This window comes from Cydia fagiglandana, chromosome 15, assembly GCF_963556715.1.
Source record: "Cydia fagiglandana chromosome 15, ilCydFagi1.1, whole genome shotgun sequence".
Lineage (NCBI taxonomy): Eukaryota > Metazoa > Arthropoda > Insecta > Lepidoptera > Tortricidae > Cydia > Cydia fagiglandana.
The window spans coordinates 3,499,330-3,512,141 of NC_085946.1; the positions used below are offsets into that span (position 1 = coordinate 3,499,330).

At 34.9% G+C, this 12,812-nt stretch overlaps 1 protein-coding gene across 1 annotated transcript in view; it reads left to right on the plus strand.

Annotated features, from left to right (window-relative positions):
• Nucleotides 1-6,175, plus strand: part of LOC134671236 (connectin-like) — a 32,291-nt gene extending 26,116 nt beyond the window's left edge. The window contains exons 2-3 of the mRNA XM_063529034.1: nucleotides 3,675-4,739; nucleotides 5,523-6,175. Of these exons, the coding sequence (XP_063385104.1) occupies nucleotides 3,686-4,739; nucleotides 5,523-6,022 (1,554 nt within the window). The 5' untranslated portion in view covers nucleotides 3,675-3,685 and the 3' untranslated portion in view covers nucleotides 6,023-6,175. The remainder of the gene's footprint in view (nucleotides 1-3,674; nucleotides 4,740-5,522) is intronic.
• The last annotated feature ends 6,637 nt before the right edge of the window (nucleotides 6,176-12,812 follow it).

Here is a 12,812-nt window from a genome sequence, read left to right on the forward strand (position 1 = left end):
AGATGCGGGCTTCAGACCATGAATTCTAGTTGCTTAGGAAACGTTAGTGAATTGAACTTTAAAGAGCTAGTTTAGGTATACTAGAATTTTGAGATGTACATAATCACTCTTTAGTCTCTAGTGCTTTCAAGGAATAACTAAGGGCGTCCGCTAGGTGACGCGGGTGCACGGAGCGGTTGCATGCACTCTGGTGCCATTGTACTCGTAAGTAGGTAAAATCCATCGCATTCGCATGTCATCGCTTCGTGACACTGTGCAAGCTAGCGGACACCCTAACATGCTTAAAATAGTAAAAAGTTGAATTAGATGGCGATATACTGTGTGCCATATGTTCTGTGGTAGCATAGTAGGATGGCTCCTTTGTCATCTAATTTAGTTTAGCTGTCAGAGTTGAAGGAACGATTATCAATTTTTATGTTTCTCGTGTTATTTTAACGTAGCTAGGTAACCATAATTATTTCTCAACGACGTAACTGATGGTCACTTAGTCCAGGGGGTCTCACCCCGGGCAATGGTAAAAAATTTGCCCTGAAGTCCGAAGCTAAGGTGCGGGCAGTTAGAGATCACTGACTTAGGCAATAGATTTAATTAAAATTTCAAGGAGAGTGTGACTATGCGTAATCGAACGGCGTTTTTAGTGGTTCTTTAGGGTATGATTGGACTCGCCCGCGCTGTGTGAGCTTTTGGAATGACGCGCGACGCCTTTGAGCGGGTGGTGCCTTTTTGTTTTAACTTATCACATCCCTGAGGTGATTTTAGAACGTTTGTGCTGCAATAGTCGGTTTTTGTATGTTTTTGGAAGTGACAATGACAAATTAGGGGGTTTTCAATATTCTTTAAAAAATAAGTTTAATAAACCATGAAATAAAGCTATGTTATGTTTTATAAAATTTATTTAAACTATATAATTTTTTTGACGATAATCAATAACTTTATTTCGTCATCACAGGTAACAGTTAGGTGACAGTTAATACATTATTTTACAAAATATAAAACTATTTCATTAAGCATTAAACAAACAAACACACCGATAATACTTTAAGCCCACTCGAAAGCAATAAATATTACATTTAACAATTGTTTTGGTAAATAGCAATGGATAAAGTGAATACCAAACCGTGAAATGCAATAATTATGCATGTAATTAAACCGCAGAGCAATCATGAGTGCGATACAGCTGGTGCATACTGCTAAATACTAAACAAAGAGGTATAAGCCACGAGGACAGCTACATTTTTAATTAGCTGAAGTGAATGATATTGGTTAAATTTTGTTTTGTTTTAGAATAAGGTAGGGTGGGTTAAGTCTAACATAGTATATTTTGCTCGGGGAAAGACAGTATTAGGATTCCATACAAGTAATAGTTTTACCTCGGTGATAGTCTTGCCCCACCTTACCTTACCTTACCTATATCTTATGCTATTGGTGCACTCTGTAAATAATGTACCTATATTATGATTGTTTGTATTTTGCTATGTAAGTGAATTGTAATATTCTTTGGAGAAATAAATTCTTAAGCCATTTAACTATTAAAGTACAAAAAATACCTAGTGGTTTTATAACACTATGGCGATGGCAAACGAGCATACTGCGCAGCTAATGGAAACCATAGCCGATGAACTCATCTAACATAAGGGCCTGATGGGTGCCACATATACATTGCCGACCCTTTGAAAAAAAATCCACTCTTTTGTTCTGTTTTTAATTATTTACACCCCCCGTTTATGAGTACATTGTAGGTACGCAACTACAGTTTTGGGAGCCCGTCAACCAATCAAAACGGGTTGGTCCCACGTTGGGCGCCACTTTGTAACAGTTAAATTAATGTAGTAAGTAAATAAATCAGACTCATTTTATTCTTTCTTTTAAAACTGTACATACCTAAGTACCTAAATTGGATTGGATGAAATGGTATATCTATTAAAAAATCCAATATTTATATCTAGGTACTTTAAATTGATAGGTACTCGTATAACTTAATACAAATAATAAAAATATTCGTTTATTTAACGGGTTAGTCCTACGTTGGGCGCCACTTTGTAACTCGAATTTTTATATCTACCGTTACTTTACGAGTATATAACTTAATACAATTTAAAACAGTTTTATTGTTGCCTTTCATTAAAATGAAAGACCTGCCTCAGACATTCTTTGATTCAGTTAACATTCATATTTTTAACAAAAATTATAATGTAACAGTAGGAATAGCGAATTCCAAGGCACGTGTAATACCTAGGTACGTACAAAATAATCTCTTTGAGGGATTACTAGAGATGGGGCGTTAACGGGAACACATTATATAAATAAATAAAATATAAGATTATTTTGGTTATTTATTTATACTATTAAAGATTTTCCTGTCCTATATATGTGCATGTTTTACGAGATCACTTATAAAAGTGAATTTTCTTAATCATGTTAACGGAAATATTATTTCTTTATTTTATCACCTGACCAGCAATTATGGTCTCATCTCTTATCTGAAAATGTTTATAGTAGCATGTTACCTCTTTTGTGAAAGATGTCTATACCATATGGCAGAGAATACATAGAATGGGAGAGAATTTCACTAGCATTGATAAAAATGAGGAATATCGCATCGTGCGATATGATCTGAGCTTTACACTGGGCGGCCTAGCAAAGATGACAATCGTTTGCAGAGGACGAAACGAAACGCTATCATTTCCATACATCATTCACGTTTATCTTAGCGTTTCGTTACGTTTTCTGCAAACGATTGTCATCTTTACTAGCCCCCCTGGATATCCGGTGTTATTTTCTTATTTGGAGAATACTATTGGGGGATTGGTTAAATTCCCAGGAAAAAGGGGAAATTCTCGCGGGACGTCACTAGGGATTACCCATGTGGCGACACGGATTTCAATGTAAATTTAATTCACGAGTACGACTGGTGGGAAGCCGCGATGTAATCCAAATGAGTTTTAAATAATCAATGAGGTCGAAAATAACTAAATTAGTACTGAACTGTGAATTTGCGTTTTAGCGTGTAGTTCTAACGTGAATACTTAAACCAGAACTTTATCGCCATATGTGTACACTGATAAAGTATTATTATGAATTTAAAATAATAAAGTTTTACCTATAGATATCTATGCAAATTGAGAGGTTTATTCCAATTCCAATTCCATACATACATACATACATATATACATCACTGGCTCAGTGACCCAAAGAGGATCTTGGCCTCTGACACAAGAGAGCGCCATTCTGCCCTATTCTGCGCCACTTCACGCCAGTTGGGTATTCCGAGGGCGGACAGGTCTTTTTGGGCTTCGTCACTCCAGCCAATTCCAATTCCATTAGTATGAAATCTATTTGGTCTTCTTTTATTTAAGTTATTTTTACAAACTATGTACTTTTCTGTATTTTGACGATCTTATAAATTTGGTTAAGATACACACAGATATTAAATTGAATTGTAAAAAGAACATTTATTAACAGCCTCATTGTAAAACGCCATCGCCATTCCTTTTGTCGAGAACCAATCAAAAATTGATACCATAATCTCCGTGTTGAATATTTCAGCTCTCGAATCAATCCTTTCTCCCAACTTCAATACAAAACTGGAATCCGGCTTAATCCAACAAAACAAACTGAGAAAGAGTAATCCCGATTCCTTGTTTTATTAACGTAACGACTTTCACTTGTTTCAGATTAAACGAAAATGGAGCGCCGCATTGCCGGAATTATGTACATCCTGATCACTTTTGCACTGGTCAACGAGATGTCAATTAACGTCCAGGCGAGAGACAACAATAAGAGGCGAGCCAAGGAAAAGACTGGCGGCTTTCAGAAAAATATCTGCGATATCACTGACAGAGATTCCAAAGTGCATTGCTACTGTGAAAATAATAGGGAGCTCAGAAACGCGACGAAGGCCGAATGCTGGGTTTTCAACGGCGGCATACCGCGGGACGATCTCATCTGGCAGAGTTTCGCGTCGCAACCGACGCTCCAAACTTTGTCTTTTAATGTCCGAGTCGATGGCGCATTAGGCTACGTGCCCACCAAAGCGCTCCACTATCTACAAAAGCTACGTTCCATTAACATTAAATACGGGAACATTGTTGAAATAACATCCTTCGCTTTCGCCAACTTAACCAATTTAAAAGAAGCCACTCTATCCACTAACCAGATTGAAACGATCCAACAATACGCATTCGCTCATCTGCCTAATATTACAACAATTAACCTAGAAGATAACATGATTATTGAAATCGGTACGGATTGCTTTTTCGATCTGCCCAAGCTACAGAAACTCGTTCTAACCAAAAACAACATATCATCGATAAAAGATGGAGCCTTCCAGCGCACGTTTAACCTACTGGAATTGGACTTGAACAAAAACAACATATTCCATTTGAACCGTCACACGTTTGATGGATTGGCGAACTTGAGGAAATTGGATCTGCGAAGGAACCGCATTTACAATCTCACTGAATTCACGTTCGCCGAGCTGTGGAACCTGCACGAGTTGCTTTTAGGCAAGAACGATCTGAAGTTTATTTCTGAAAGGGCGTTCGATGGGCTGTCTCAACTCGATAAGCTGTCCCTTGATGATAATAAACTGGTTGCTCTCCCCTCGGGATGGCTGGAAGGGGCCCGTGGCTTGAGCTCACTGGATCTTCGCTCGAACGAACTATACGCATTAACTTTCGAAAACATCAGACCCATATTCGACAACTTGAAGCCGCAAAACAGCAATTTGCTCCTCGAAGGTAATTATGAATATTTAATATGTCCCTACGTCGAGTTTGACAAACTTAAAACATACGTTGAATATTAAGCGGGCAGAAACAGAGACGTTATATTAAGTTTGATAATGCTTAGGAAGTTTCTACTTTTATGATCCCGCTGAGTGTTCTTAGACCCGCGGCAGAGAGTAAGCGAAAGCGGGAAACATTGTACTACCGGGTATTTTTGAAACTAGTTAGGAAAAATAATAGCTATCATTATGACCGTAATCTCTGACCAGTAGATTTGATAATTTATAAAATATAATTTTAATGGTTTAAAAAGTATTAATATTTAACTTAAAGTCAAATGACTAGGTATGTATACGTATTACGGTGTTTAGTTAAACATTGTTAATGTTATTTATTTCACATTCTTGGTCCTTATATAACTTACATTTACGTATTACATCATCTAAATACTAAATAGGTATTTAACTTTTTCTTTTTTTAGAGATATAGTTGACTATTAATAATATTGTGATCAATCAATTTGTACAAAATCAAAATAAATTTTGGATTTATAAGTGTATCATCTTAGGTTAAATAGATTTATGAATTTGATTAGTTGACAGGACGACACGGCAAAAAGACAACTCAACACAAATATATAATTATTTTATACCTGCCCAAATAAAATACAAATATCTCATTTTAGCAAATTTAAACACTCAGCTTAAAACAAGAATTGGATAAAGCGACATTTTCTAGCGGCACCTGTTGTACCTGCAAATTTTACAGCTAAGTAATGTTTCCATTTGTTCACAGAAAACAACTTTGTATGCGACTGCCGGCTCAAATGGATGCACTCTCTCCGCAACGAGACAAAAAGCCAGAACACCAAAGCGTCGCTCGACGGAATCACTTGCAAAATGGACTCGCCTGTCGTCAGCTCGGCTTATAACAAAATTCCGGACCCGATGGACAACAAACTAGATTACAACCAAGACATTCTACATGCTGGGCTTACCATTGAAACTGCGCTGTCCAAACCTAATTTGACAGAAGTAGATGAGGTTCAAAGCAATGATATATCTGCAAATAAAAAAGGGGTCAAAAGAAACGTCCTCAAAATCCCACCTGACACTTTGCCGTGTCCGAGAGAAACTAAAAAGACTACTGAAACACCTCAACTCATGATCGACCCAGTCATTCCAATACAAAATGAAATGAAAACATACAGATTTCATGATATAAATTCAGCTTCAACGTTTGCTGTGAACATCTTAATACTATGGAGTTCTGTATTGTCTTTCTTTTTCACTTAAATGTCGTCAATTTCGTGATCTAGTCATTAATAATAAGCGAAATACAGACTTAATTTTTGTGTAAAAAAATTATGACAATTTTGTTTTAAATTGTACCAATTCGGTTGGAAGTGGTAGTCACTAAACGACGCGTACGTTGCATCATAAAACTGAAACTAAGGGCGTCACTTAAAAATCTTAGTAAGCAGTGCAATTTAAAATAAAAATGACCATAAAATTTAGTTTAAGTGCACATAAATATAATATATATGCAAACAATAATGTGAATATACTCACCGTTGAAAATTGATGTTGTAAAATAAAATAAGTATTATTAGGTGTAATTAAGATACCTAAGGTTAAATTGTTTTAATTAGCACATAATTATTTATAAGTCCAATCAAGTGAAATTAAACAACACTGCATTGCAGCCATTAATATAAGAAAATCATAGTAATTACATTCATTCTAGTCATAATTATATAAACTGAATGTCATATTTAAAGATACACAATAGGTAAAAAACCGTACTCAGCCTAACTATAGGTATAATTCTGTAGAGAGAACTGACTATAGAATTTATCTCTAAATTCAAGTATGGAATATGTGTTATACACCGTGTTTTTTTATTTCCGTTAACTTCGGGGTATGGTTAAGTACGTTTAAGAGAACTAAATGGCATAGTTAATTTTCAAAAGAAAATTTTTTTTTTGCTTTTTTTTAAAACTAAGTTTAAAAAGTAATTAAATGTAGCATATATAGTGTTGTTGTAACACGGGCATTACATTTAACTCAACCAAACAATTGAAATATGTGACATATCATTGTCATTTCGAACATCGATCGACCGAGATTGAACTTAAGTTTAATAGCAAATGTATGAACTCATTCTAAACACTAAACAATATGTAAACCGGTCCTAAGGCAAAGTGTACACGCTTGTAGAGGCCTTATAGGAAAAAAATAAATTATTGATTATCTCTGAAATGGAGTCAATTAGAATATCGGCGTCATTGAGAAAGTTACTTGATTTAAGCTCAGGAATGCACCCTTGAAATTAACGGAAATCAAAAGAAACACGTTGTATATACAGACTCAAATCACAATATAAGACAGTTCATGATCATTGTATGTATAGACGCCACTGAAACTTATAAAGGTACACAATCATGTTCGTAAAATAATATGCACAAAGTAGAATGGCCCTTGCTTTTTTGGTTTAACTAATCTTAAAGTTTAAGTGCCCTTGTCTATTATGTAGTTTCATACACAAAGCTCATCCCGGTAATCTGCCTTGATTTAGCACAAATACAATTATTTAAATGAAATATTATGACTTTTAACTATACAAAGGTTATATTTTAATCGAACTTTCAATTATGCATCAACTAAGGCCAGGGCACTTATTAAATCGCATGTCTAGACTGCTATAACATATTCTCGCTCTCAGGTTATGTGTAATGAAGAACTTTCTATTGTGAAACTTGCCTAAAACGTAATGGCTACATAGCTATTAAGTTTTAGGTGCAATTACTAGTAAGGAAAGTAGGGTAAAGTCGACAAAGTTTTGACTTTTCTCCTGATCGAACTTTAAGATACGTCATAAATTTGCTAAAGATACTACATGGATCGCATATGAAAGTGTCAAAACTGACGTTTCTTCAAATAAAACATAACTTTTGACACTGACGTATCTAATCAATATCGTATCTTTTGCAATTTTTTGACGTATGTATCTTAAAGTTCTAATCAGGCCGTTAGTCAAAGGAGTAATTGTGAAATCCAAGCAAGGTTCCAATCATGCCTAAACGTATCTGGGGGCATACCGCGAACCACGTTCGACGTGTTGCCTCTCTGTCGCACTTGTAAATTCGTACGTAAGTGTGGCAGGGAGGCAACACGTCGAACGTGGTTCGCGGTAAGCCCTCTGGAATCTCACCCCAGCCCGAAACGAATCATAAATACCTCTACATCATCACCATCATCATCCTTGTAGCGTTTGTCCCGTACTGTGACGGGGTCCGCTTTCCTACTTTTCTCCTTCCACCTCTCAAATCATACCTCTACAATCCATTCTAAATCTCTATAATTGTTTGCACCATTACACCGCCATTACTACGTTTATAATCATTATTCTTAACATTGTAAAAAGTATTTTGACATGGCGTTTTTGTATGAATAAAAATAAAGGATGTAAAGTTTTGTAATACGTGTGTTTCATTTAAATCTTGCACATACAGTTTGATTTAAAAAGTTAGCGCAAAGCAAGCTTGGACAGAATTGTTTTATGTAAAAAAATACTGAACTGTCAAACTCATAAACTCCGCGACAGCTTTCATGAATCAACCTACACCAATTAGAGGTTTTTTAGACACAAAAATTTTGTAAGTTTTATTTACACGTACGAGTCATGTTCCATAATAATCTATTGTAGTCAAAATAATTAATAATCTGTCCGTTTTAAATAGGAACACAAAATAAAAATTATATCTTCTCGTGTTCGGATAAAAAATAAATTGCCTAAGCAACTCAGTTGCTCACCCAATACAAAATCGAGATAAATTAAATTACTATTCAAACACCCCAAACTACCGTCCCTAATAATATCATAATCCTTCTACAGATTTATACCTCCGTCTCCGTCTAATTTCTAAGGAATAGCAAATTACCCGGGGCCCATAAATTTTATTCGAGTCCCCGGATCTACGGATTTGTGAAATGTCTCCCCTTTGTAAATAAAATGACGTATACGACTCTGAATGTGTGGTCACATAAGCCTTTTCGAAAAGGGATAGTTAGTCAACGGGCTAGCTAGATAGGCGAATGTTAAGGACACGGATTTTTGACTACTAGATTAAGCATTATAAGACGATTACAGTGGTTTTCTTACGGTGTTTCTTAGCTTGCTTAATGGAAAAGCTACCTTATGAAATATAAACATCCTATGTACTCCTATAGTGTAAATAATATATAAACATTATTATCGTTGTGTTCCTATGTGGCATAGATACATGCAAAATAGGAAAAAAAGTAGATTTACATAACGCATTATATATTTACTATTTGCAGGGCTTTTTTAGTGGTAATTTACCACTAAAACACAATTTACCACTGGTAAATATCACGCTTGGACAAACTCAATGGCTCATCTAAGAAATATACAAGGATTAACTGTGTTGATTGGATAAAGGAACAAATTAGAGCCTTCACACACAGACAATCTTATTCAAAAATAGGATCACAACACAAAATACTTATAGAGTCAAACTAGCACTAGATGGAGGTACTTCTCCAGTAGAGCTACTTCAAAACAAATTCGAGCAAGATATCACGGTGCGTGTACTCCCATGTTCTCAACCCTTTGAACACCGTGCCTATCACGTGCAGCGCATCATCGTGAACCTTGTTAAAAAAATCATTTATTCAGATGAAATAAACCCTATTTTACAAACGTTTTTCTTCGTATTGTTGAAATATTTATACGAAGATTAACATTGGGCTGTTGTCGCGCGCGTCAGTTGACGTCTTTGACGGTCAAACGTTTCATCAGAAATACGAGCCATCAGATATCCGGTGCCGATGAGATATCGTATGCTCCATCTAGTGGTAGGTAAATAGTAATCTATGGTTCAGAATAAATGAACTGTAAATGCCCCGGTCACTTAGCATCACGGTTTAAGACGGATTTTAAAGGGTGTGTTATAAACTCTGCTCAGGATTAATTCATCAGATAGATTTATGAAGATCAGTTCATTGTTCAGTCTTAAGGTTTTCGCTTGTCGCCTGGTATGCTACTTTGGTTTTTGGAATATCAGGATCGGTATTATGTTTTTTTTTATCTGCTATGGTTTGATATTGATATGATACAATCGCTTGATAACTGATTGGTACTGTAGGTTTGTCATTATGCACCTCGTTCACACTTTTTGGTGTACGCGAGATGAAACTGTTAGACGGTTAAAATTATTAATTTAAGTTGACTACAATGTATTTGGCGGTTTAGCTAAGTACATATTATACTACGATACGAGTGACTTATAAGTTACAAGTATGTTTTAAGTACGCGTAAAGAAAAAATAAAGTACCTAATAGTTTTACATTTTCTAGATTTAGCCGCAGATTTTATTTATTGATGACGTCTTCTGATTTCGACTTTTTGCTGGATTTAGATTTTATTAGATCTGCCAAAGCTCTGCTATAGAAGTAGCAATATAGGTGAATATAATTATATTAAAAATTATAATATACCTAAGCAATACGACCGTTTCTCACGATAAGCTTGATTAAGGCCTGTGACGTTTAATAGACGACGACATAAATAATATGTACTTATAGAAAACAGATAGAATAATAAGGAAATAGAGATCACATTCATGCCAAGTTTCATCGAAAGGATGAAACTTTGGAAAGTTCTGTACGGAACCCATATGAAATTTAAAACCCGAACTGTATAGATAGGTATATTATGTTTAAACTTTAACATAAACTTTGCCTAAACTTATAGCCTATCATCCTGACAGAGGAACCCGATCAATTTTAAAGACACTATTGACAGTAAAAAATTTATATGTATCGTAAATCTGCTGCCACCGCACCGAAAGATCTGACGCAAATAAGACAGAATAAGTTTTACGTCCTAACATTTGCACTGAGTTTGCACCATTTTTACGATCTTTTGCTCTCCTTGGTCTAAGGCTATGTTCCTCTTCACATTTTACGGATCAAAATTATATGGAAAACGTATTGAACGGAATCTGGAGCGTTTCGAGGGTTAAACAAACTTTGCTACCGAACGAAACACAAATTTTTCACCACGTCAAAGCGAGGACCAAGTAGGTAGGTAAGTGTATGGTGAGAGAAATACAAAACGTAAACAACGCGCGGGGATGACATCTTCAAGTTGTTTCCCATACATCCACAGAGCGATTTGAAACTTTAATAAGTATGGAAATGATGACGTCACTTTGTTGAAGTACCTACATTTTTATATTTCATTGGCGTTTGTAATAAACGACAAACGACGTCACCACGACGTGTCCGATGGTCACTATGGTATGGTATTTGTGTTGAATTGTTAGATTGGTATTGAATTTTCATTTCTTAATACGGTTCCTGGTCTACATAAAACATTTTACACCCCTTTGAATACTTCGTATCGCTGCCAAGGCAGACTATACCAACGAAACTAGTCACTGGACTACAAAATGATATTTCACCACACCAACCCGAAGCAAATATTAAATGTAAAATATCAAACAAAATCAAAACAAATCAAATCCAAATGAATGTTATTAAATATTTATCATCCAAAATCATCATATAAAACTACCAGCAAACATAAGAAAACAACTCAAAATTAGCATTTGATTACTTTGCCTCACATGTGAATAAAATGCAACTTTGCTATCTATTTTTGAAGTGCAAAATAAGCCTTTCGAAGCTGATATATGTGTAGGTGAAAATGATATTTCTTCTTTAGTTAATAATATATTTACTAAGAGGATAGTGGCAGACTGATTATTATAAGAGTTAGCACAGAGGAGCTTTTTAGCATGGAATTTGTGTTTCGCTCGTAACTCTTATAATAATCAAAAAACGAAGACAGTCAGACGAAAGGACATAGCTAATAGTTAACATATAATAAATTGTGCAAACATATTTTTTATAATGTTAATATCCAGAGACGGGGTTCAGACAGATCAAAAAGGAGATGGAGGGATGACGAGGATGCATTCTACCCCAAATGGTGAGAAAATGTAGACAATAGGGTCGAGTGAAGAAAACCAGGTGAGGCCTTCGAAAAAAATAAAATATCCAGCGACGAAAATAAGCAACAAAATCATCTAGTTCCTAATAATTGTATACCTATAACTACACTTAAAACAAGTGGAAAGTCACCCAAAATTCGCTTCAACGAGTAAGTAACTCCCCTATCCCATTAAGCGCCACCCATAAATTTCCTTTCGAGGGTGTACTGGGATACGAATTGTCTCATTAGATCGTTTGGTTTGTGATAGGTGCTTTAAAACATTCGCAGACAGAAAGCAGTAAGCGCCTTAAAAAGCTTATAGATAGAGAAAAAAAATCCTTCCAGTATACCTATATGAGTATTCAGACTTCTCTAATGTTTCGTCCTACTGAATTACACGCATCCAGTTTCATCATTTACTAGATAAATGTTTCCATCAGCTGGGCGTCCAGATTATAGACGTTTAAAACATTTGACAGTTTCTTTAATTTTATTAGGTGGCAGTGTACATATTTTTACTATCAAGCCTCCATATTTAAGATAGTTTACTTTTGCAAAGTATACTTTTATTTAATAGCATTTTTACAACTTTATTTAAGATTAGCATGATAGTTTTATAAACATACAAATAGTCATAAAAGTTACGTAGGTATACGAAATTTCGGCTGAATTAAACAACAACAGGTGCTTACATTTTCCCTTGTAATATTTGACTTAAGGCCTAAAGCAATGTAACAAACATCATGTGTTATTCATGTGGTTAAATATAAGTTTTAATATTTTAATATGCATATTTCAAGTCAGTTCATTACTTTCATGTTCTAAAAAATATAAGTTTTCATATTTTAATATGCATATTTCAAGTCAGTTCATTACTTTCATGTTCTAAAAAATATAAGTTTTCATATTTTAATATGCATATTTCAAGTCAGTTCATTACTTTCATGTTCTAAAAAATATAAGTTTTCATATTTTAATATGCATATTTCAAGTCAGTTCATTACTTTCATGTTCTAAAAAATATAAACGATTATATGAGATAGCTTCAAATTTCTAAGAGAA